At 34.7% G+C, this 26846-nt stretch overlaps 2 protein-coding genes across 5 annotated transcripts in view; one reads left to right on the plus strand and one right to left on the minus strand.

The window, feature by feature from the left end:
- The window catches only part of LOC128172764 (phosphatidylinositol 4-phosphate 3-kinase C2 domain-containing subunit alpha-like), a 58356-nt gene that overhangs the window by 10382 nt on the left and 21128 nt on the right, over window positions 1–26846 (minus strand). For 3 of the 4 annotated variants that reach the window (XM_052838519.1, XM_052838523.1, XM_052838534.1), the window contains exons 20-31: window positions 21776–21869; window positions 20903–20997; window positions 20329–20506; window positions 20056–20163; window positions 19765–19857; window positions 16379–16508; window positions 11708–11844; window positions 11337–11506; window positions 10593–10749; window positions 10223–10246; window positions 8735–8841; window positions 8152–8277 (exon numbers count right to left, since the gene is read on the minus strand). In XM_052838519.1, the coding sequence (XP_052694479.1) occupies window positions 8152–8277; window positions 8735–8841; window positions 10223–10246; window positions 10593–10749; window positions 11337–11506; window positions 11708–11844; window positions 16379–16508; window positions 19765–19857; window positions 20056–20163; window positions 20329–20506; window positions 20903–20997; window positions 21776–21869 (1419 nt within the window). The remainder of the gene's footprint in view (window positions 1–8151; window positions 8278–8734; window positions 8842–10222; window positions 10247–10592; window positions 10750–11336; window positions 11507–11707; window positions 11845–16378; window positions 16509–19764; window positions 19858–20055; window positions 20164–20328; window positions 20507–20902; window positions 20998–21775; window positions 21870–26846) is intronic. The other variant, XM_052838528.1, reaches the window with a different exon arrangement.
- On the plus strand, window positions 79–4872 carry LOC128172794 (uncharacterized). The gene is made up of 2 exons (XM_052838541.1): window positions 79–964; window positions 3282–4872. The coding sequence occupies exons 1-2, from the start codon at window positions 475–477 to the stop codon at window positions 4328–4330; spliced, it is 1539 nt and encodes a 512-aa protein (XP_052694501.1). The 5' UTR covers window positions 79–474; the 3' UTR covers window positions 4331–4872.

Here is a 26846-nt window from a genome sequence, read left to right on the forward strand (position 1 = left end):
TTTTATGTATAAAAAATTTTGTTTATACATATAAAACAATAATTTTCATGTGTATATTTTCATTCTTCATATAATGTGTGGTCTACATGTATTTAGGTTTAAACAGTCATTTGCTGGATATTATTTTATAGTCAACAATGTAGGATTTGTTTTATACTTTATATGCAAACAAGCTTGGTCACTCTGTAGTAGTTATTTTTAGACCAGGCAGTGGGTCCCTAATTATTGCAGATACCTAAATTCCATGTCCAAATTAGGTAATGCATTGCATAATGGGCAGCTACATCTCTGGTGGTCAGCCACCACGTGATTCTCTTATCTTAGCAGTATTAAGTTTCAGTAACTACTTGTAGCATCATTCCTTTGTCCGGACTCTAGCTAAGCAGACGCATTGTGTTTTTAATTATTATTTTTTCAAACTTTCGACCAGCTTTACAAACCATTAACGTTTTCTTTAATTTCACGGGATTTAACATGGCAGACCGCCGCAGTGCACGAGCGAGATCTAGTGCAGGTGCCCCGTACGATCTCAACAGACCTGAGAATTGGACAGTCGAGAAACTCAGAGAGGAGTTAAGAAAGAACAACGTTAGTTTTCGTCAGTCCGACAAAAAGAGTGTGCTATTGAAGAAGGTTAAAGACTTGACTTCTAGTCGTAGTCGCGTGGATCATGAAGAGCGCCCCGTACAGTTAGCATCGGGCTCGAGTAACAGAAACGGATTCCAAGATGGCGGCGACCATCGCCAACTAATGCAAACGATCTCGACTCTTACGGAAACAGTGTCAAAGTTGCAAGATGAACTAAGAATCGTTTCAAGTAAAGTGCACAGCGATCAAGCAACGAGTTCTGATGCAGTGGATACGGGACGGTTGATCGCACAGGAACAGCAGAGGCCCGGGGACGATCATCACGATGGCTTCACTCTACAATCCGCCCTACGGAATCCAAGCCAAAGTGTCGAGGGTAGGTCAAGCTTTCTTCAAAAAACGAAGTTTGGTTATGCTATAGAATCATTGCCCTTTGTGGAAACTGTGTCCCCTTCGATTCGTAAGGCCATTATTGAAGGTAAAGACGTAAACCTAGCACAGCTCCTGATACCAACGACCAACGCCATTTCTCTCAGGGACAAAGAAACGAAATACGGAGAAGAGAAACCGGAAAAAGATCCAAGACTTTATAGAAGCCTGTCAATCTCAGAATTCATCTATGCGTTTGGCATTTACAAAAATATCATGTGCCAAACTTACCCGCAGAGAAGAGAAGAGCTGGACTTGTATGAGAGAGACATTGTAGACATGTCTAATCGCTATGGCGGTAAGGGCTTTTATGAATACCATAAAACCTTTTCAGCACGAGCAGCAGCACATTTAAAGTACTCAAACATACCTGTAGACTGGTCTGTTAGGGATAACACTCTTTTCTGCAACATATTTGCAAACTTGCGTCCTTCTGCATGCTACATATGTAATAGCATCAGCCATACTGCTGGATTTTGCCCTATGACAACATCTAAGAACAACTCCACTATACGGACTCAAAGGAAAGGTCAAGAATCAGACAGTCAAGGACGTCCTCGTGTAGCATACCAAGACAGGGAAATTTGCAATAACTTCAACTCATTTAAAGGTTGTGAAAATGCTAGATGTGGAAATGCCCATGTTTGTTTGCGGTGCCAAGGAGATCATTCAGTCAAAAAATGCAACGACTCAAAAAACGGCCAGACACCCCGCTCCAAACATTAAGCGGGGTTAATTTTCAGTCAAGTGTGTCATCATCTTTAAAAGTATCTGTGCTGCAAGAGGAACTGAAACATTATCCCGACCAATCATTTGTAAATTTTCTCATCAAAAGTTTGACAGAAGGATTCCACACAGGAATTAACCCCCTACCCACCATACCTTTAGAATGTAAAAATCTTTTATCGGCAAGGCAAGATCCAGACACAATTACTCAGTTAATAGACGATGAACTTAATAAGGGTTATCTCATTGGACCGTTTGAGGAGATACCTTTTGAAATTTACCGCATCAACCCCTTAGGACTAGCACAAAGTAAATACTCTAAAAAGAAGCGTTTGATAGTGGATATGTCAGCTCCACACAATAACCAGGATCATCCAAGCCTAAACGAACTCATTAACAAAGAGGATTTTTCATTACAATATGTGACTATAGATCATGCAGTGCGAATAATCCAATCTTTGGGTAAAGGAAGCTGGCTATGTAAAGCTGATATCATGGACGCTTTTAAACTTATTCCAATTCACCCTGCATTGTGGCCATATCATGGGATTAAAAACAACAACAAATATTATTTTTTCACTAGACTAGTCTTCGGTAGCCGTTCAAGCCCAAAAATATTTGACTACCTATCATCTGTGTTGTGTTGGATTTTGCGGGAAAATTATGGAATTTCAAACATTCTTCATTTACTGGATGATTTCTTAACAATTGATTCACCAGACTTTGAAGCAACACGAACTATGGCCTTGGTTCATCATGTTTTTGCTAAACTTGGTATCCCATTATCAGATAAGAAAACAATGGGACCATCTACAGAACTAGAATACCTGGGAATTATCTTGGATACCAACAGGATGGAGGCGAGGTTACCAGAAGAAAAATTGGTTCGAATATCTCAACTGGTACAGCAGTTTTCTACAAGGAAATCCTGCACGAAACGTGAATTACTCAGTCTTCTCGGCCATCTTAATTTTGCCAGTCGTGTGGTCCTTCCTGGCAGATCATTTGTGTCCTATCTTATTTCGCTTTCCACCAAAGCTCGGGAATTACACCATTACGTTGCCTTGAATTCGGAGTGTAGACTTGACCTGCACATGTGGTCCAAATTCCTGGAAGGATGGAACGGAAGATCGTTTTTCTTGGACAATGCTACCACAGATGCCACCGATCTACATCTGTTCACAGACGCCACAGATACGGCTTTTGGAGGATTTTTTAAAAATCAGTGGTTTCAAGGTTATTTTCCGAAAGAACTGACCTCAGAAGACCAATCCCTGTCAATGGCTTTATTCGAACTCTATCCAATCGTCGTCGCATCGGTGCTCTGGGGGGCACAGTGGTCTGGTTTAAGAATTGTATTCAACTGTGACAATGAAGCGACAGTTCACATCATTAACAAAGGGCGTTCGAAAATACCCTTAATTATGAAGTTTATGCGGAAACTAACTCTATGTTCAGCAAAAAACAATTTTATTATCCTTGCTCAACATATAAGTGGTGTCAAGAACTGTATTGCTGATGCCTTGTCTCGATTTCAGATGGACCGCTTCCGACATCTGGCCCCACAAGCCGACCCTGTACCGAAGCCATGCCCAGCATATTCGAGCCTCATCGCGATCTGAAGAACCATGCCGAACATTTAATCGATGCCTCCATTGAGTCCAGCACTGCAGCTACATACAGAGCAGGACTAGACTGTTTTTTAAGGTTTATATTGATGTCTCGAATGTGCTCAGCCTTTGATAAATTACCTGTCATAAATGAAGATATCCTTGTGTATTTCGTATCCCATTGTCAACTTATGTTAAAATTGAGGTATGAAACAATCAAAACTTATCTTGCTGGTGTACGTTTTTTCTACCTGAAAGATGGCCAATGTCTTATGTTTAAAGATTTTGAGAGGCTTCATTGTGTCTTGCGTGGTGTCAAAAAGCAACAATGCAACCTTAGATCAAAGAGATTACCGATCACCTTTTCAATTTTGTCTCAAATGTGTGATTGTCTGAACAAAGGTATTTTTTCACCAATGTTAGATCTTATGTTTGACTGTATCTGTAAAATGGCCTTTTTTGGTTTCCTAAGATGTGGAGAATTTACAACAAATTTTCACAAGCAGAAAGATTTTTTAACTATACAAGATGTCACATTTTCAGAGGACGAGTCTTTTTATATCTTGAGGTTAAATTCATCAAAAACAGATCCCTTTCGACATGGCATTGACATTAAAATTTTTGAGAATTCTTACTTAAATCCAGTAAAAACTATGAAAAGGTATCTCGATAGACGCTTGAACCTTTGTCACACTCAAGATCATGCTGCTTTATTTATTGATGACAAAGGTTACCCAATGTCAAGGCAATTTTTCTTATTTCATGTGAAACAAATCCTCTGTAGATTAGGTTTTGATGAGACAAGATATTCTGGGCATTCCTTCAGAATTGGTGCAGCCACTTCTGCTGCTGCAGTTGGTATTCAAGATCACTTAATTCAGTCATTAGGTCGCTGGAATTCAGACTGTTATACAAGGTACATTAGAATCAATCAAAATACCATCAAGTCTGCACAAACAAAAATGTGCTCACTGTAAATTACTGTAAATTTTATCTTCTTGGGGGCACTCACTCACATCAATTATTGGTATCCACTACAATATGATGTTTATTCGTTTTGGCCTGGTTACCCCCAATTCAGATAAATTTCTATGCATTATGTAATTAGTTATATCTACCCGCTGGTGTCAACCCGGGTCCCTGCATTTAAACCTGATGGTGTCAACCCAGGTTCCATCCCTTAAATCCCGATGGTGTCAACCCGGGAACCATTCCTTAAATCCCGATGGTGTCAACCCGGGAAATACTCTTTAAATCCCGATGGTGTCAACCCGGGAACCATTATTTACCCGACGGTGTCAACCCGGGTTTCTTAAGTTACAGCTAATAATTTCCTGATGGTGTCAACCCAGGAGTTTTTCAGTTTTATATGTGAGTAGCCCCCGAGAAGGCCAAATATGTTGTATTTTGTGTGATTTTTAATCTATGCTTTGTCAGTAGATTTATTTGTTGTGCTTTTGTTGGTGTTTAATAATTGTAAAGTATTTTCATGTGTAGGTTTAATAAATTGTTCAACATACTTTGATTTGCTCTTGATATATGTATAAAATGTTATTTTTTATGTATAAAAAATTTTGTTTATACATATAAAACAATAATTTTCATGTGTATATTTTCATTCTTCATATAATGTGTGGTCTACATGTATTTAGGTTTAAACAGTCATTTGCTGGATATTATTTTATAGTCAACAATGTAGGATTTGTTTTATACTTTATATGCAAACAAGCTTGGTCACTCTGTAGTAGTTATTTTTAGACCAGGCAGTGGGTCCCTAATTATTGCAGATACCTAAATTCCATGTCCAAATTAGGTAATGCATTGCATAATGGGCAGCTACATCTCTGGTGGTCAGCCACCACGTGATTCTCTTATCTTAGCAGTATTAAGTTTCAGTAACTACTTGTAGCATCATTCCTTTGTCCGGACTCTAGCTAAGCAGACGCATTGTGTTTTTAATTATCCCACCCACCATCCCCATGCTTCACCTTTTGTATGCTTTAGATAAGACATTTGTATTTTAATTTGTTCTCAATGCAGTCGTTGGGGCTCTCACAATTAATTGTAAAAAATTTTTAAAATTTTTTTTTTTCTTTTCTTTTTTTTAAACTGGCCTGGGCCTGGTTACCCCCAATTCAGATAAATTTCTATGCATTATGTAATTAGTTATATCTACCCGCTGGTGTCAACCCGGGTCCCTGCATTTAAACCTGATGGTGTCAACCCAGGTTCCATCCCTTAAATCCCGATGGTGTCAACCCGGGAACCATTCCTTAAATCCCGATGGTGTCAACCCGGGAAATACTCTTTAAATCCCGATGGTGTCAACCCGGGAACCATTATTTACCCGACGGTGTCAACCCGGGTTTCTTAAGTTACAGCTAATAATTTCCTGATGGTGTCAACCCAGGAGTTTTTCAGTTTTATATGTGAGTAGCCCCCGAGAAGGCCAAATATGTTGTATTTTGTGTGATTTTTAATCTATGCTTTGTCAGTAGATTTATTTGTTGTGCTTTTGTTGGTGTTTAATAATTGTAAAGTATTTTCATGTGTAGGTTTAATAAATTGTTCAACATACTTTGATTTGCTCTTGATATATGTATAAACTTCATAATAATTTTTTTGGACTTATATCATAGTTTAAATTGTTCAGATTATGCACTGTACATGTATGTAAAACCAATATTCAGCTCTCAAATTAAATAATCTTAATTTAAATGAGACATTTAATTAATATCAAGTGAGGGATGAAAAGCCATACTGTGGAATCATTTTTATTCATACGGGTCAATCTTCCTGTGTTGCCAAATTTTCCCTGGTACACGGGGACGTAATTTCGTTGGTTTAAAAGTTTAGAATTGTTTCAATTAATATTAAACAAATGCTACTATATACATGTAAGTTCATGGGGATGTAAATTCATGGGCAAAGGTTACCCATGAAAGCCACAAATATTGGTCTCCCACGAACAATGGAGATTCCTTGCACAGTAACTTGCTCTCCAATGATCAAAGATTAACTATTAAAAAACGAAACTTTGCAGGTTTTAGTTTATCTTGAAAAAAAGAAGAAGAACCTGTACCTGGGATGTAAACAATGCATTTATAAATTCATTGGTCCACAGCTCTCTTATTACAAAAGAATTTTTGATTTATGAAGAAACAATATTGTTTTAGAACAAAACATCATAATGTGATGAATTTTTTGAATGTAAATCTATCATCTAAGACCATGATCCTTATATTTTGGTTATCACTTCTCACCAATATGCGCTCTCTTGCACAAATCACTGACAACTATAAAATTGGGGTTTTTTTCTAGAATATAATGGTAATACTTAATTTTTGGAAACTAAAACTTGATACACAAAATAGAGTACAAACATTGGATTATATCATATCAATGTTTTTGTGGAAATTATTGTGAGTACATTTTGTGGGTCCTGCATATCAGAATACAGCACGAAAAAAAATGTGCTGCACGTCAGTTTGAAATCGTTACAGGGGATAAAACATAGTTTGCTATCTGGGCACAGTTTTCCCTCTCATCATCTCATCAGCCTCAGCAGAGCATCAGTGTCTGAGGAGTAAACCTCTTTCAAATTCAGAGGACAGAGTCGCATTCCAAAGCTGGATGAAGAGACTTAATAAACGTGTTGAAGATAAGGGAGATTTTTTTTTATAGAAATTGTGCAGCAGCATATAAGAGAAAAGTACACATTTTGTAGCAAGTCTCCCCATTTAATGAATATTCCATGTATTAAGATGATTTCAAATTTTACGGAGAGAAGCAGAGAGACATACTTTTTACAAAAAATTCAAGAAGTTGTAATACTGTTATGGGTATCAACTAAAAAATATTTCGATCTTATTTCCCTGCAGTCACAATGTGGTGCAGGCCTCTGTTGGGTGTTTGGTCACTTTCAGACTGGTGTTATATAAGGGTAACAAGTCAACTCAGCATCTGGTGAATTCAGCACCGTTTGTAGTTAGTTGTTTTTAACTCGGAGTGTTTTTATTCACAAATAAACTATAGGTTTTTTTTAATTATCCCCTCGCGCAACTTGTTGCGAAGGGGATATAGCATCACTGCTGTGCGTGTGTGTGTATGTGTGTGTGTTCAGCTTGCAAGCATGTTTAAAAGAAAACCCTTGCACGAATTTTTATCAAACTTTGTACACTTATTTGGCATGGTAAAAGGACAAACAATATAATTTTCAAGCCAATCAGTTGAGTACTTTTTAATACATGTATAGCATTAAAATAACACAATTTTATGTACAACTTGACAATAACTACTTCCTCTTCTCTTCTGTGAAACCAAAGTGAAAGTGAGCAGTTCAAATCAACAACTTGATATTTTTTGGATTTAGATCTAGTACAGGTATAAAAAAAGAGAGTAGTTTTTGTAGTAATGGAGGGTAAGTAGAATGTGGTCTCCTCATTTACATTTACATAACTATATATTCCTAAATAATGCATCCCTCACACAATAACTCAATTACACATGTCGCGAGGGGATGCTCCGCTTAGCGGTGCCCTTGTTTTTATTTGTCATAAGCACATTGTGTTTCTTTCTATATTTTCCTATCTTTAACAGCTGTTTACAATTATGATAAAAAAAATAACAAGGTGCTGAATTTACCAGGTGCCGTATTCACCAGATGCTGAGTTCACTATTTACACAGCTAGGTGCCAAATTCACCAGATGCCAAGTTCACTATTTATACAGCTAGGTGCCAAATTCACCAGATGCCGAGTTGACTTGTTACCAGTAAGTCATACAGAGAGCTACTGACCTATAAGTCTTGGGGACAAAGGACAGCAAGGCTCCCTCCTGGTGGCTGGAGAACTTCATCTGCCCCAGGTTATGGATGAAGAAGTTAAACTGAGTGAACACAGATCGTACACTGTCTTCAATCATTCTGCAATTAAAAGTTGATAAACAATTTGAAGTGGTAATGAAATAAAAAAAAAGAAAAAACAACAGAAACCTCAAAACAGTTGTTTGCAAGATGTGTTGTTAGCATTGCTGAACAATTTCTCGGTAAAGAAGTAATTTAAATTTAATATGAAATGCATGTAAGCTTAACATGAGTTTACATGAAAATCATGTGAAAGAAAACTTACATGAACTGAACTTTAACCAAATACCTTACTTGAAAATAAAGGGACATAATTTTATGCTTAGTGCATGTGACAAAATTTTATAAAACTTGCATGTACAAATAAAGTGATAAATTTCATAAATTTATGTGAATCCTCGTTTCACCTGAAAATCATGGGAGGAATGTCTGACAGTGTAGAGTAATTTAAGTACAGTTATTGGGGGTGCAGGGGTGTTAGGATTGGGGGGGGGGGTGCAGGGGTGTTGTAACATACCGTGTGAACAATGCTGAAGCCTGGGCCTGGGTGTGACCGGGGAGCAGGGCCCTCTGTATGTACCGGGCTGCCCCTTCAGAAACCCCAGGAATTCCTGATCTAGACAGCTACAAGCAAATTTACAGGATAATTGCAATGAACTCATCATAAAAATGAAAACAAAATTCAATGGACTCATATCAGAAAGACAATCAACTGTGAATTAAATAACAAATATCATTTCATTACCAGTATGCTTGCTCATAATCTTTTCAAAGAGTATGCTCTATTAATTATATTTAAGTTAATTATCTATTTCTTAATAAATATATATTTTAGTCACAGCATCCGGACAATTAATTTCTAGCAGAATTTTATCATTTAGTAATTAAAATGAAATCTGAAGACTCTTAGATTTGAAAATTAAGCTACTAAAATTAAATTAAAATTAATCTAAGTATTGTCTTACACAATATAATCAATCAGGGTTCTCCACATTAGATCATTTACATGGCCGAAGATGCAAAAGTGAAAAACATTAAGGAAAAAAGGGCAGTAATCAATAGGTTGATCATAAAATCAAATTGAGTCACATGAAACAGCCAAAATATTGATAAAATAATTTATACCTTTATTTCTCTCAAGTAAAATTTTAATGTGTTCATACACTTACATTAAGTCTTGTACATAAAGCATTATAATTTTAATTTTGTTTGTGTGTCTCAGAACAGTTACATTTTTTGAAAGATGGAGATTTTTAACTGATTGTCGCCTATTTATAATGCTTCTCTGGTCTTGAAGATCCTCATGCAGTCTTTGTCCATTGCTCATCTTGAACTCTCTAGGTAGGTGTAAATACATGAAACACAGTATTTATAAACAGACTTAACTATCACTTGACAAATTGGAACACACTTGTTATATGGCCAAAATTTACAGTACTATTAACTTTTATCATGACTGCTCCCAATTTCAACCATGGTGCAGCAGGTTTATAACCATGGCATGCATAATCATGGTTGAATGCAACAGAAAACTCTATGTGAATGGAGAACCCTGATCAATAGAATTGCTGCTGATATTGTACTATGATTTTAAGTTTCAAGAACAAGATCCAAGCTTGGTATGATCAAGAATTATTATTTCATGTTAACATGCAGTTATCTTAGAATTCATTATTATTCTGATACGTTTTATGAAATATAATCAAAGATACAAAGTTTACAAAATTCTTGAGATACTACATATACAAGAAACATTATGCCGTCTGACGTGTTGAATATTTGAACAAATTCATTGTTATCTTTTTGTATTGAAATGATCTAAAATTAGTGAAATTGGAAATAGAAGATGCTGAGTAAATTAAAAAAACCCTGATACATTCAAGTACATGAACAGTAATTTAAATGACAGAGACATTGTATTCATATGGATACCAATTTTCTTTATTAAACTCTCATGCTTCGACAGATTTGCCGACAGATTTGATAACATGAGCATCATACTTACATCGACCAGTGTATTATGAACACTCTTTATATCAACATCTCAGAATTAATTTCATGGTAAAAACCAAGTAAAAAATCACAAGATTTCTTAAAAATAATGGTACATGCAAAAAGTTCATGTAATATTGTCTTTATCCTTATGAGAATAGAAAAAAAAAATCATGTTATCCAATGGTTACATTGTAGCTCTATGCAGTGCACTTTTAAAAGCCTTCACCATATTAAATACCGTAACATGTATATACATTATATGGATACAATGTGTCATTATATACATGTATCAACTTAAAAAATCATCTTGTAAGTAAGAACTTACAAATGTTTGATAAATCTACATTATCTATTTAAATAATTTCAAAAGGAGACCTCACCAAAGCAAACAAGTTGAGGAAGAGGTTTGCGTTTTTGCGTAAGATGTTGAAGGCCTGGCAACACAAATCCACAAACAGCTGGAACTTGTCACTCTGCTTCTCTCCGTTGTTGATGACATAGACCATGTCAGATGTCAAAACAAATGGCACTCGATCCCTGAAAACGAATAGAGAAATTAACACATCAACTAATTTTTGTTTAGTTAATTAATTTTTCCTAGGATTCCCTGATTAAAGTGTCTCAATTAAATGTGTGAGAAAGGGTCAAATTGCAAATAATTAAACTGTATAAAAGAAAACAGCAACAGAGCATCAAGTCACCACTCAAACTGCATTTGTTGCATAACACGTGCCTTATAACTCAAAATGAAGATAAAGTCATTCCATTACAAACAGTATATGTGGGTTTTTTTCACGTTTCATAAAATTGGCAAATAATGGGGAAAAATGTGTAACTTTTTTTGATTTGCATCAACCATTGTTCACAATTTGAAAGTTTCATATAGCAAACAATACTGGATATGATTTCTGTGTATTGAATACTTTGCGATGCTTTCCCAAAATCACTTTCCAAAAAAGATTGCGAAAAAGAAGAAATTTATATCATCGCAAAAATTACCGGATTTACAGTACTTTCATATATTATACATTAGATTCATTAAAGCTCCACCATATTTGTACTTTATTATGCTTTTTAAGAAATCTCAGAGAATATAAATAAAACAGCTTATTGATAAAACCAACCTCTTGAAATTGCCAAACATCTGAGCATCTCCAAGAAACTTGTTGAAATCAATATGAAACATATGACCGGACTGTTTTAACATGATATTGTCATTGTGGCGATCACAGACCCCTAAGACATAGGTAGCTACACAATATCCAGCACACGATCTGGTAAAGTTATCCACAGCCTGCGAAGAGAAAAACTTATTGTCTACATGTATATACAATACTTTTTGAGTCTCTAACACTTTTCTTTTAGTGGTTGTTGCACATTCATCTTCCAAAAAGATGTTTTAATTATTTATTAGATGTCATTCTTCAAAATATTACACATTTCCTATCTATCAAACTCCACATCCCCTCCTTCTCTCCAACAATCTTGGACTTACTTTCTGATATTCTAATTCAGTGGGGTTATGACCCTGTAGCCACTCTTTGATTGGTCGGTCTTTAAATGAGCCTGTGACACCTGCCTGCACTTGGATCTTTCTCAAAGTCTCTGATTCTGTGATCAGTTCCACCAATCCTACATCAAAATAAAAGGTCATGTTCTTCACCTATTGACTAAGGCTATTCTATAACAAGAGGCCCATGTGCCACTTTGCTCACCTGAGGAACAATAGGAATGATAAAATCAGCTAATGGAGTCATCATACAAACTATCTGGACAATGTACCGTATATACTCGCCTATAAGTATGGTTCGCATATAAGTCGGTTGCCTTTTTCCAGCTTTAATTTGAAGATTTTGCTGTTGACTCCCTTATAAGTCGGGTTACTTTTTCAGGACAATTGATGTACAAATACTCTCAATAAAATACCACATTTTATCATACATATTTTGAGTTCTAAAAAAAATTGTCCTTTTTTCACCCCATAATTGCTTCTTGACTATTTCTATCATGGGTCTATGATGTTAATAACTTTTGATTTAAATGCCATTATTTTTTATAACACTAATTACAAGTTGGTAATAGCTTCAAAACAGGTATTTAAATAGATTGAAAATTTGATGATAGTGATTTATTTCCTTACTGACTGATTAGGTTGGTAATTAGCCCCTTAAACTGGGGTGTTGGCTTGTGTTGTTTTAGATGACATGACCCCTATATCTATTATCACCTTAGGTGTGAAAAACAGACTGCTTGAATTTTCTTTTTAAGTTCACTGCATTTATCTGTTTATTATTTAAAAAGAAATATAACTTACTTCTCTCTTGTAAAAATGTGTTTACTATGTCTCACCTATAAGTCGGACCCCCACTTTTCACTAAATTTTCTACTCCCCAAAATCCGACTTATAGGCGAGTATATACTGTACATGTACAATAATAATGTAGATCCTGTATAAATAAAATCCATTTTTCCCCCTGGATATTCTTATGTTTATAATCATTAGTCTCTTTTCTAACAGGATAACTTTATAGTCATGTCACATGTTGAGTATTGCAGTTCTCAAAAAAGATCCTTAATAATTGTTTATATATGGGATATAAACCTACATCAAACTCTGAACCTTTTTGTGAGGCCGAAGAATTGTCCTGGGGCCAAAGTCTTAACAATTATAAAGAATCATCTGGATGATTAGTTTCTGAAAAGAAGATTTTTCAAGATATACTCTACATATTCCTATGAAGAACTTTGACCCCCCCCCCCCAATCCATTGTGGCGCCACCCTACTCCCAGGGGTGTCATTATTTTCACAACTTTGAATCTACAATACCTGAGGATGCTTCCAAACAAGTTTCAGCTTTCCTGGCTGATTACCGTATTTTCCCGATGACTCGTCGATGCGGACGACTCGTCGAATTGCCCCTTTTTAGCCAAAATTTTAACAAAATCCTACGATACGTCGATCTCAGACCATACGTCGATCTTATCACTTCAAAATGGCCTATAAAACTGCAGTAACATTATCAGTGTATGATGCCACGATGTCACCGATATTGCTACCAATTATTATTAATGATTAACATTTAAACAATTACGCTTTATACTTATGCATCAAATTTTCAAATACCGGCAACTTCTACAAAGTCGCTTGCATTTTAAACAATTCCCGATATTGCGTGTTATGCAAAACTAAACTTACTTTGTCAGAAATATTTTATTCCCAAGCATTAAAATAAGTATCCACTCTGACTATCGCCAGTGTATTCGCCATTACGTAACCAGCCACCTGTTGACTCGGCGCGTGGTCAATGTTTGTTTAACAATTTCCGGTGTCATAGGCATGCACCTGTCTCGTGTCGGACTTCAAAGGGGGATCTCAAGTGCAGAAAGCTTAGCAATTACTATGATTTGATGAAACTTGTTTACTTTGTATCCAGTAATGCAGTTACACGCTATTGTTTTACATAGACACTGTTAGAAATAGATCGATCATTTGTACGACTTGATAATGACGATATACGACAAACATACGTTTTCTAAAAAAATTATCTAACAATAATCAAAGAATTGGACAATAATTAATCAATGAACTGTAATCACTCTTATAACGGTACTCTTTATATACACAGGGAGTGAAATTGCCGTAAAGATCTCAGCCCTAGGGCAAGATTATTAACACAACCGGTGTCAGCCTATTGTATAAACAGTAGTATTGGTAATTGCCGATTACGTATTTTAAGATTGAATTTGACCATTAAATATTTCTGATTTATACTTTCCACTATCAACTCTTTACAAATAAAATAATTAAATTTAAAAAAACATCCCCCGGACCTACTGCAATATTTTCTTCCATTCAAACTTGGTTTCAATTTTACTGCGCAATGTTATCTTCCTACTAGTGATACATAGAACCATGTGACGATGTGTTTTAAAAACGGACGGTAAAACTTTTAATTGATTAAAGACAATGTAACATTTTTTAATAACTGTTGTTATTATTATGTATTTAAGTGTTGACAGATGAGTGAAAATGATAATTATTAAAGATGAACAGTGAATTCAACAACGTAATTTTTAATCACACAGCCAACTCAAGATGATTAAAACCAAGATTTTTAATGCTATTTTTAAAAAATTTCTGACATCGAGCCTACGACAAGTCGAACAAGACGATAAGTCGGGTGCTCTGCTTCAGAGGAAAAAAATACCAACTAATCGTCGGAAAAATACGGTAGTTTTTGAGAAGAAGATTTTTAAAGATTTACTCTATATATTCCTATGTTAAACTTTAACACAACACCCCCCCCCCCCCCACCAATGTGGCCCCACCCAAGCCCCAGGGATCATGATTTTCACAATTTTGAATCTACACTACCTGAGGATGCTTCCACACAAGTTTCAGCTTTCCTGGCTGATTAGTTTCTGAGAAGAAGATTTTTCAAGATTACTCTATATATTCCTATATAAAACTTCGACCACCCTCCCCTACCCCCGACAGTCATGATTTTCACAATTTTGAATCTACACTACCTGAGAATGCTTCCACACAAGTTTCAGCTTTCCTGGCCGATTAGTTTCTGACAAGATTTTTAAAGATTTACTCTATATATTCCTATGTTAAACTTTGACCCCCAATTGTGGCCCCACCTTACTTCTGGGGACCATGATTTTCACAACTTTGAATATACACTACATGAGGATACTTCCACACAAGTTTCAGCTTTCCTGGCCGATTAGTTTCTGAGAAAAAGATTTTCGAAGATTTACTCTATATTTTCATTTGTTAAACTTTGACCCCCAATTGTGGCCCCACCTTACTTCTGGGGACCATGATTTTCACAACTTTGAATATACACTACCTGAGGATACTTCCACACAAGTTTCAACTTTCCTGGCTGGTTAGTTTCTGTGAAGAAGATTTTTCAAGATTTACTCTACATATTTCTATGTAAAACTTATACCCCCCTCCCCATTGTGGCCCTACCCTACCCCTGGGGGTCATAATTTTCACAACTTTGAATCTACCGGTACACTACCTAAGGATGCTTTCACATATGTCTCAGCTTTCCTGGCTTAATGGTTCTTGAGAAAAAGAGTTTTGAAAATTTCTCAAAAATTTCATTAATATTTAATTATCTCCCCTTGAAAAAGGGTGTGGCCCTTATTTTCATAACTTTGAATCCCCTTTGCCTAAGGATGATTTGTGCCAAGTTTGGTTGAGATTGGCCCAGTAGTTCTTGAGAAGATGTTGAAAATGTGAAAAGTTTACGGACAGACGGACGGACGGACAGACAGACGACAAACAAAATGTGATCAGAAAAGCTCACTTGAGCTTTCAGTTCAGGTGAGCTAAAAACTATTTATCATTATGCCAAATATTAACTTTAATCTATTTGTTAAATAAGTACCTAAAGTATCGTGTATAATACGCACTCTTGTATAATACGCATCCCCAAAGTAGAGCCAAAAAAATAAAAATAAAATGGAGAAAAAAACCCAGTAGGTCCTTTCTATAATCACTGGCCACCATTCCCCCCCCCCCCTAAATTATCGATGTTTAATGATAATTTTATAATCAATGAGCAATTTCTGTAATTTTGTGATCAGAACAGAACTCAGACAATGAAAAACGACAGCCGCCATTTTCCCAAATAACTATCAATGTTTAATGAAAATTTTATAACCCAAGCTCAATTATTGTAATTTCGTGATCAGAACATGTTCCAAACAATATTAGAATCAAAGTTCTTACAGTTTTACTTAAAAAGAACGGTAAGATTCACATGGGCGGTATCAAATATCATTTGACACTTCGTAAAGAGTTTCTTATACAACAGTGGAAAATTTGAAGATCATCATAATTATTATGTAGTAAATTTAGTATACACTCATACAACTTGCATAACACACGATATCGGCAGTCACTACTCCCCGTAGTATCAAGAATCACAGCTTGAAAAAATTGGGTAAAATTTTTGTCATACAACTTGCATAACACACGATATCGGCAGTCACTACTCCCCGTGGTATCAAGAATCACGGCTTGAAAAAATTGGGTAAAATTTTTGTCCTATGTACAATACGCACCCCCGCTTTTGATCAAATTTTCGGCTGAAAAAAGTGTGTATTATACACACTACTTTATGGTACTCTATTTTTCCCATACCTTTTTTAGGTCCCGTAGCAAGACAAGCAAATGTAATAATTTTAAGATCCAGACCAGATTTGAGCCAGAGCCTGTCCATGATCTTAATCATCTGCATGGTCAGCATGTCCTGTCTCAAGTCATCTCCAACCTACACAAATCAACAAGAACATATAATATAATATAAATTGTATTTTTCCAAAGCATATGATTGCTGTCATAATGCTATACATTCTGTTATAAATCTTACCATCCTAAAAATAAAAAATTTATAAACTTTACTATAGTAAAAATACATTTTCTTAACAAAATACTGTGTTTGGCATGCATGACATTTGTGAGGTCACAATAGCAAAATCAGCACCAATAAATTATGAATCAAATACTTTACTGTTATAGTCTTGAAATTAACTGGTTTTTGATTTGTTAAAACAAAACAATTATAGCCTTTTCATATTGGTTAATACATGGTTTTATAGACTTGATGAGAATATTATTAACTTAAGACTTTGTCATAAGTCAATATTAGGGATGTCAATTTTACTCGGTTTGTTTAGTCGATTTATCGGAGGCTTTAGTCCAGCGATAGTCGAGTACGCGATGATTTAAGCTTATTTGAAACTGTGAGACTTTTTTTAATCAAATAATGCTAATGCCACATTCATCTTATCTTGAATTAAAGAACATTTTAAAACTTATGATTTCATATACCAAATTTATTTGGATTTAAAATAAATTGAAAACTATTTTATCTAAATATCTGTAAGAAAATGTCCTGGCTTTTCTTTTTTTTTCTCGTGACTCTTACATACAATTGAGCTCCGTATCATCTTATTAAAGCAAATCAAATGTTACCTGTTCCACGGTACTAAGTAATTGTCTTTGCCAAATCAACAATCAAAGATTAATGATCATAAAAACAAACGCCTTAAGATAATTATTGAGATGATTAAAGTTTTGATTATACAAACATAACTGATTATAAGAAACACAAATTGTTCTCGAGTACATGTCTGCCTTAGTAAATTAAAAGAGATAAATTTTTAGTCGCTTCAAAAATACACTAGGGACACCGATTGAAAAGAGTGTAACTTACAGATCAAACATGTCGAGAAAAGAAAATTATATATTTAACTAGACTCTTGTTGCTATAGCAACAAAAAGGTCTTCCGTTCCTCATGTATTTATCTGTACAAAAAATCCATTTCTCTTGTAAACAGAAAATTGATATAATATATTTCGTAAAGGAATTCCCCATAAATACAAATGCAGAAAGACAATTTGTCAATTTTTGAGTACTTTCTGTGACGACCGGAAATTACCCCTGATCATACAGAATATAGTAAACATACATTGTATCTTCATATATTGCTTTGTCTTTCCTCAAAGTTTGGATGTTCAAGTTTTTGTTAGTTATAATATCTCGTTGACAAATGGTTTTTGTCTCGGGACCGGAAACAAACAAACGGAAGTTATTTAAGAAATTGAAAGGACATATTGTAGTATATTTACCTACGATACATTACTGTTCATCACATTGAGTAAAATGTTAAAAAAATTCTAAATTTAAAAAAAAAACTTCTATTGCTTGAACGCTTCGTGTAAGAACCGGAAGTGACGTACGACCAAATGAAACCCGTTAAACACATGTTCAATCAAATGTCCATTATCCGTAAAAGTTTTGTGTCCTGTTCTATCACAGTTTCTGAGATCTTGTGGGTAGTTTGTTTTTAAAAAAGAAGGCTACCTGAGATATTTGAGATGTCTCACCGGAAGTAGAACTTTTTTTGTACCATGTGTAGAAGACCTTTTGCATTTCTATAGCTAAATTGTTACTTCAATGCTAAATAAATAGAAGACCTTTTGCATTTCTATAGCTAAATTGTTACTTCAATGCTAAATAACCAAAATATTTTTAAAAAATCAAAATTTGTTGTACTTCCTGTGACGACCGGAAGTTACGCTGGATAAAACAAAATAATGTTAACACATGTTCATACATAGGTCTATCATCCCACAAAGTTTGGTTGTTCAAGTCGTTACCGTTTTTGAAATCTCGTCGAAATAAGGTTTTTGGTCTTGGGACAGGAAATGGACAAGCGGAAGTGCTCAATGTAAATTGTATTAAAAATTTCTTGTATACTTGCCTTTGGTACATTTTTTTTCATTTATCTAACTAAAAATATCAAAGCAAAACAGTTAAACTGATAAACAGTTCGATTGGTTTGAACTTTTCCGGTGTGGACCGGAAGTGACGGAAGGCAAAATGAAACTGGTTAAAACACATCCTCAATCAAATGTCTATCATCCGTGTAAGTTTCATGTCTTGATCACTTACAGTTTCTGAGATCTCGCGGGTACGAAATCTGTTTTAAAAAGCTACCAGAGATGATTGAGATATCTCACCGGTAGTAGAATTTTTTAGTTGATTTAACATTGCATAGATAACCTATGTATAGATTTATAATTATAAATTAAATTTATGAAAACTGAATTAAATGCGTAAAATAACTATTTTTGAGGTGCTTCCGGTGACGACCAGAAGTTACGACGAACAAAACAAAATAATTTAAACACATCTACATACTCAGGTCTATCATCCCACAAAGTTTGGTTGTTCAAGTCTTTACCGTTTTTGAGATCTCGAGGTGACAAGCTTTTTCATCGCGGGACAGGAAACGGACGACCGGAAATAAATTTTGAAAATATTAAAAAATCCTTCCTAGACTTTATCATTTCCTTTTATTCCTGAAAATTTCAAGAAAATATATCCAGTCATCTCTGAGAAAAACATGGAAAAAAATAAGAATAATAATAAGAAACATTACAATCACTATAAGGTCTTCCGTTGGAAACGGAAGACCTTAAATATGTTTAAATTCTATCCACTTTATTACGAGTAATTGACTAAGAAAATTTTAGTCGCTGATCGGAATGATAGAGCGATAGTCGAATACTCATTGACATCCCTTGTCAATATTCTCTCATCAGGTCTATAATACCATATATTGACCTCATTAAAAGGCTATAATTGTATAGTATTGTATGATTGTATTAATTCATAAAATTTCGAGAGCTATTCTCTAGTCAGAGGGGTCAGATTTTGAACAAATTAGAATCTACTCTATATGCATGCATAGCATAGTAACAATACAAACCATAGCAAAGTAGTTCTAACACAAGTACATTTTAAAAATATTTTCCCGAAAGAAATTCCCACCCCCTTCCCAAGTCCATTCATTCAGACAGATGAACGGTCAAACAGACAGGTAGATGGACAAACAGACAGACCAACCAACCAAATGTGTTCAGAAAAGCTCACTTGATATTTTGATTCTGTAGACTGAGATAAAACCTAAAATAGTAAAACTGCATTACTTCATAGTTAACTCAACGCGTTGCCCTACCTTGAACATGACATAAATGGGATCTGCTCGGATGTTAGGGTTCTTAAAAACCAACTTCAAAGGCACAGCATTCGATGTGAAGTAAGAACAGGACTAAATAAACAAATAAAAGCTGTGTAGTATAGCTAATTCCAAGAAAATAGGAGGGGTGCAAAAACTTTAAAAGCTTTCCATCAGCAGTTAAAATGCTGATGTATTAAAATAATGGTGTTTTTTTTTTACATGTACGGTAATCAGTTTTAAAATTGATTACTATTATTTATGGATTAAGTAATACATTTATTGTCTAACCTTGAGATCCACCCCAGTGATGCAGAGTCCTGGATCGTAGGGTAACAGACAACTACCGCGTTCCTCAAAGAACTCCTGTATATGCTGGGACTCTCTTTTCAAAGTGTTCTGAAATGGAAAGGATATACATCAAAACAGGGATAAAGATTAAGGCTTTGTCGAATATTCATAAATATCTTTATTGTGCTACTGAAAAGTTCTAATAACTAAAACTTTGTAACTGTAAACACTTTCGTAAGATTTTCAGCGTAAGGATTTCTTTTTAGTACTGACCTCTTTGTCCTTGGCTGCTTGTACTTTCTCGCCCATGGTGGTTAGAATTTTAACCAGCACTTCCTGCTTACGGAATTCTTGATACAGCGGATCCCCGGACACATTAATCAATGCCACAAACATCAGCTCATAACGCCGCTTGTAAGATGTGTCCTGAGCTGCGGTACCTTTCAGTAACCTACAACATAGCAGGGTAAACACTACAGAACAACCATGACAAACTTTTAATCAATCTTCAATATCTTATGTTTACAATTTAGAAGGGCCCCACATAGCAGTATACCCTTAAATTAAGTGAAAATTATTTCAAAATGAAAAAAAAAAACCTCTGCTGCATGCATACAAAGTTGGCATGGAACATACTGATAAAACCCTGTGTAAATTCTTACATCTGTTTTGTAAAATGACCTTTCCCACTCATTAACACTTAAAAGCATTAGTACATCAAAACATTATCTGACGTTGTATATTATCTGATATGTGTATCCAAAACAGAGCCATTAATGTTTGTTTTAAGATGGTTCACATATTAGACAGGATGCCAAAATTCTGTTCTGTTGAATTGTTCACTTACCAGAAGAATTGATGAGAAAACCGGACACTTTTACAGGCTTGTTCTAGCAGCAGCCAGGCAAGCGGAGAGGCATGGTAGCTCTCATATTTCAATGCCTTTAAGATGATAAACGTATCATTAACAAATAATTAGAGTATTGCTAAAATTATGCATATAAAATGAACTCCCATGCCTGTTTATTTATATCAGCAACTATAGTAGTTTCCAGTTACAGTAAACATACTCTAAACATATTATATTTGGCGTGTACGATATTTGGCGAAAATTAGTTTTCGAACAAGTTGGCGTGGATGTGAATTAGCTTATTCCTGAATGTGACTATTCTTATACATAGATGTATCCCATTTAGCGATGTACTTGATTTAGCAGAGGGCCGCATCCCGCCAAAAGCGCTAAATAGAATACACCGCCAAATGTAGTACGTAATGTACGTAACTATGCAAATAACAACATTAGGAAATACACCAATTCAAAACTACACTAACTTGTTGTAAAAACTTTTTCAGCTGAATATTGTACACGCTAAATGTACATAGAATACGCTTACAGTATTTTGAAGTACAGAGAGATCCTTGGGAAGATTCTGAACAAATTATGTGGATAATATTTTGTTAGAGGACATGTCAGCAGATGTGATGATTCTCATAAAAAACCAAATGAATATCAAATCTACCAATTCATAAGGAAGGTTTATATCACAGGCTATTTGATTCTTAAGAGAAAAAAAAAACCTTTGAACATAAAAAAATAATTCTTAATTGTCTACAATGTACTGTTGTACATTGTATTATATATAATTAAACTTTCTCCATCTTTGACGCATGCTGGTGTGTTAAAGTAAGGTATTGAAGTGTTAGTAATTTTAAAACTTACCTGTATCAGTTGAGGTAGGAAGTCCACCAGCTCATCTGAGTTAACATTATGCAAACAGCTCACAGCAAATTCTCTGACTCTACTGTCGGGGAATCTAGGGTATGGAATATTTAACTTTAACTTTCATTTAATCTCTTTAATATGATCTTGCGCCAGCTAAACAATGTCCAAAGTTTACAATTTTATTGTTGAACAACTTCAAATGTTCACTACTGAATTCAAAATCCACTGATATTCCCAAAAATTGACTGACATTGTCTGACATCTACTGTATAACCACTGTATCCTACTGTAAATCCACTGTACACCCACTGTACAGAGCTACTGTACCACACTGTATCCCACTGTACCCCACTGTACAGAGCCACTGTACTCCACTGTACTCCACTGGACAGCACAGTACCTACCCACTGACCAGCACTGTACCTCACTGTACACCACTGTACGGGGCACTGACCAGCACTGTACCCCACTGTACACCATTGTACAGGGTACTGACAAATACTGTACACCACTGTAACCTACTGTACCTGTTATGTTTTTTATAAGTTATTATGTTTAACCAATGAATTGAATATTTACTTTATTTGAGACCAAAATCTGGATTTTTTTCATCCTTACAAGAGAGAAAATGGGCTTCTATTTCTTTAAGTTCATATACATTGTATAATTACATGCGCGGTCAGAATTCTTTCCAGGGAAAGGGCAGGGATACTTGTTTTGGGGGGAGCTTAGACAAATTTTGGATAGTTGTACTATGTATGTTTAAAAAAATTAAATTATCCTCTGACACCCCCCCCCCCCAATCCTACGATCCACGCATGTATTTATCTATAAACTCGGAATCTAATTATCATTCAAAATATAGCAACTTATTCAATAAAAAGGGGAAAATATATTTATATATTTCAAAACCAATGTTTTAGTAACTAAATATCTAGTTGTCATGATTTTTTTTTACAATGAATTTCATTTAATCAATATTGTCAAATAAATATTAGTATATATGTTACATTGAAGTTTTAAAATTAAGAGAATTTAAAACTATGAATTACAATTTATACATAGTTTTAAAGTATCTGAATTTTAAAACTTTAATGTAACATATATGTGGAAGAGGGACAACTTTTTTAACGATAAAAAAAATTCCACTATATTGCTCAACATACTGACTTTTTTTCAAAAGAGAGAAGATAACTGGTCTGGACTTTAAAATGTCTTTGAAGTTTTACTTCACAGGAAGATCAGCGAGTCAGTATCTGTGTATAGTATACATACTTTCAGTAGATCAAAAGGTGTGAATGTCCCAATATTCAACCTTGTAAATTGTCCGTCTGACACCTTGTTCAAGATATTATGTAATTCCCTTATAAGGGTATTTGTGGTCGTTTGATTATTAAATCCATTTGAAATATATTTTTTTAAAAACATAACATGTATGAATAAACGAAATACTCTTTATATTAATCATTTTAGATGCGGTTTTTTTATTATTTAAATGAAGTCGGATATTAAACATGTTAAACATTTATAAATCCTAACACACCCCCCCCCCCCCCCCCCCCACCAGTCGCTGATATCAAAAGTATTGTGTTAAATTAAAAATGAAATATGGTGATAACGAACTGTGTTCAAATAATAGTTCACCCTATTACGGTACTTTAAAATATATACTATTGAAATTAAACACTGTTCATTATCAACACAAGTAATACATCTGTATGTATCTTCCCTTGCACAGCTAAGAATGTTGCCATAATATACATGTAGTAACTGTTTTAATAAGAAAAAATATACCCCCTCCTTCTCTCTCTCTCTCTCTCTCTCTCATTTTGTAACTATTCTCCTCCAAAGTCAGGAAGGCATCCATAAGCCCCCCCCCCCCCCCCACCCGCGCAATATTTTTTGCTGCATCACAATTTCATTTTAGCATCTCTTCAATTATAAGCAACACCTTAATTAATAGTCAAACATGTTTATTTTCTCTTTCCGTAATAAGTGAATTGTGTAAGGGTCGGATAAATGAGAAAAATAGTTTTATTATTCAGTAATTGAAAATACGCAATTTATTTTTGAATCATGTTGAATGTATATGACTTAATAAATTTCACGACGATGAATGAGCATGCAGCCCAAAACATGCATACACAATTTTCTTTTTTAAATAAACTTATGAGCTATTAAAGCTGTATTTACTGATTATACACTCAATTGGAACTTGTTGCACGAAAACGTCACTCCATGGAAAACGAACTCCGTTAGTTGTCATCGTATAATGGCTGCCTTTACATTCAAGTGAATATGTTTACTGATCGTATGGTTTTCTTATACAATTATATTTGTTAAAATTAACGTCTTAAACAATGTCAAGTGCTAAAGCAGAATTGGTTTACTGAATTTTTTTAATTGTGCTTTACACACGTGCTCGGACGACATTTCCGTATAAAATCGCTTCGTATGGTCATTAAAACAAAAAGATATTCAAACTATGACGAATTCTGACTATTTATTTATATCTTGTGTAATATTTGCTTCCTGTGTATAGTGAAGCCGGTAACCACCCGGTAAAAAAGTTCGGCCTTTAAAACGATCTTTCATTTTTTCTTCTGTTTTTTCTTCATTTACCAGTATATTGTATCATAGCAAACATTTCAAATCTTCTATAAAATCTCTCTCTCTCTCTCTCTCTCTCTCTCTCTCCATGCTAACGTACGAATATTTTAGTATTTAAATAAAGTACTACCGGTAACATGTAGTAATGCTGACAGCGGCTAAATCTACATATTGGCATTAAAAAAAATTAAAGTATGTATTTATCTTTAGTTTCGGGATAATGTCCATGGTTTCAAATGATTTGAAGTTCGTTATTCAATGATTGTCTTAAAAATGCTTAATGATTGAAAGTCAACGCTAAAAAGTAATATTTTATATCGACAGTGTACTGTCTCCTTCTTTGTGTATGTCTACAGAAAAAAAAATCTTTTGTCCGTCTGGGAACAACGAAAAACCCGGAACTAACAGAAAGGCTCAGACTATACACACGGCCGGGTGACTGTGTCAAGGTGTGAAAACTGACCACCTGTGTATATGTGTTGGGGCCTAGGAATAAAGAGAGGTAAACGTCGGGGAAATACACTGTTAAAACAAAAAATCTGAATTTTCACTTTTGATTAAAAAAAATCATTATGGTTGCCGGGTGCATTGGGATCATAATCATTTAAAATCTGCCTTAAAAGTTTATCATAATTTACTTACATGTAGTACTAGTTTCATGTAATGTTTGCACAAAAGTGGGATTTATTATATCTATTTAATAGTGATTACACATCGAGGTCAAAATTTAAAAAAATGCATTAATTTTTATAACCGATTGCTTAACATGAATCGTTTCGACATAACACAGTACTGCAAGGGGTATCAAGTGGATTCGGGAAGAAAAAGGGGGGGGGGGGTGATATTATCCATATAATTACATTTCATTTTTCGACTTAAAGTTTGCAGATATTTTTCTAAAACCACGGAGTTGGTTGGCAAAAATAAACGTAAGACATAAAGAAAAATAATAGATTTGTAAAAGAAGCAGATTAATAGACAATCAATTTCTTATTATTCTAATCGATTTCTGATAAATGGATCTCTCTCTCTCTCTCTCTCTCTCTCATGAGTTTTCTAGTGCTATAACTTGAGGCCCCGAGTCAGAAAAGTATAAGCACGTAAAAATCCCCTTACGGCATCATAACCGCCACTTCCAACATAGATTTTATTGTGAACTTTTCTACGCTTGCAAATGACACCAATACAATATTTTCAGAAAGTGATATACCTGTATTCTCTCTCTCTCTCTCTCTCTCTCTCTCACATTATACAAAAAGTGTGTAGCGTAGAGCATTTTATATATCTTATTTTTATCTTATCTTAAACATTTAAAAGTAAATCATATATTAAGAAAACTGTACAGCTACGCATATTACAACATGTTACAACCTTCCTTGATTTAAATCCTTCCTTTTATTTCTTGCTGAAATTATTGATACACTTAATTACCGCTTAATATGTCACTGATTATGTTTAAAATTTATAATGTATTCTGCAGTAGGTGTTATTTTGTAAAATTAAAACCCGACATTTGCAATATTTTATTCAAAAGAAATCAATTAACAAATGAGCTATCTTCAAAATGTACCTGTGTAGTCAAGCGGGCAGTCATGATATTTGGACATGTGTTCAAAAAAAAAAAACAAGCATGGATATATTTTGTGGATTCTGTGTTTAATTGACCGTTTTAGTGGCTAAAACACAGCTTATGAGACACAGAGAATTAACAACCCGATCATTTAAACGAGGGCTTGTCATATATCATCAATAAGAAATGATTATGTAACCTTGCTGGTTGGGGGGGGGGGGGGGGGGGGGGGGTATTTTCGAACGACTGGCAGAATGAACATAATGACATGTACTTTTTTAATAATTAGATTCAACATGTAAAATTCAATACTTTCACTTTATAGCTAGGGAAATTATCATAATTTTATGATCGTAACATTCAATAACAATAGACATTTATTAATAAAGAAAATGTATTAAATAAATTTAACGACCTGTTGCATTCTTCTGTCAAGTTATCTCTATACATAATGATAATGCTACATGTATATACAGCATAATTAAAATAAATATCGAAGAAAAAAAATATACTGAAGATTTAAAAATCTGATTTTTTCTCAGATTAATAGTACAGTGCCTTACAGTGGGGTACAGTGCTGGTCAGTGCCCGGTACAGTGGCGTACAGTGGGCCCCACTGAGTGGGGTACAGTGCTGGTCAGTGCCCTGTACAGTGGCGTACAGTGGGGTACAGTGGAAGTCAGTAGGACTGTACAGTGGTGTACAGTGAGATACAGTGCTGTTCAGTAGAAATGTACAGTGGGGTACAGTGGAAATCAGTGAAATGTACAGTGAGGTACAGTCAATGTACAGTGGATGTCAGACAATGTCAGTCAATATTTGGGAATATCAGTGGATTTTGAATTCAGTAGTGGTTTATGACTTTAATATAAAACACATGATTTAACA

This window comes from Crassostrea angulata, chromosome 1, assembly GCF_025612915.1.
Source record: "Crassostrea angulata isolate pt1a10 chromosome 1, ASM2561291v2, whole genome shotgun sequence".
NCBI classification, from domain to species: Eukaryota; Metazoa; Mollusca; class Bivalvia; order Ostreida; family Ostreidae; genus Magallana; species Magallana angulata.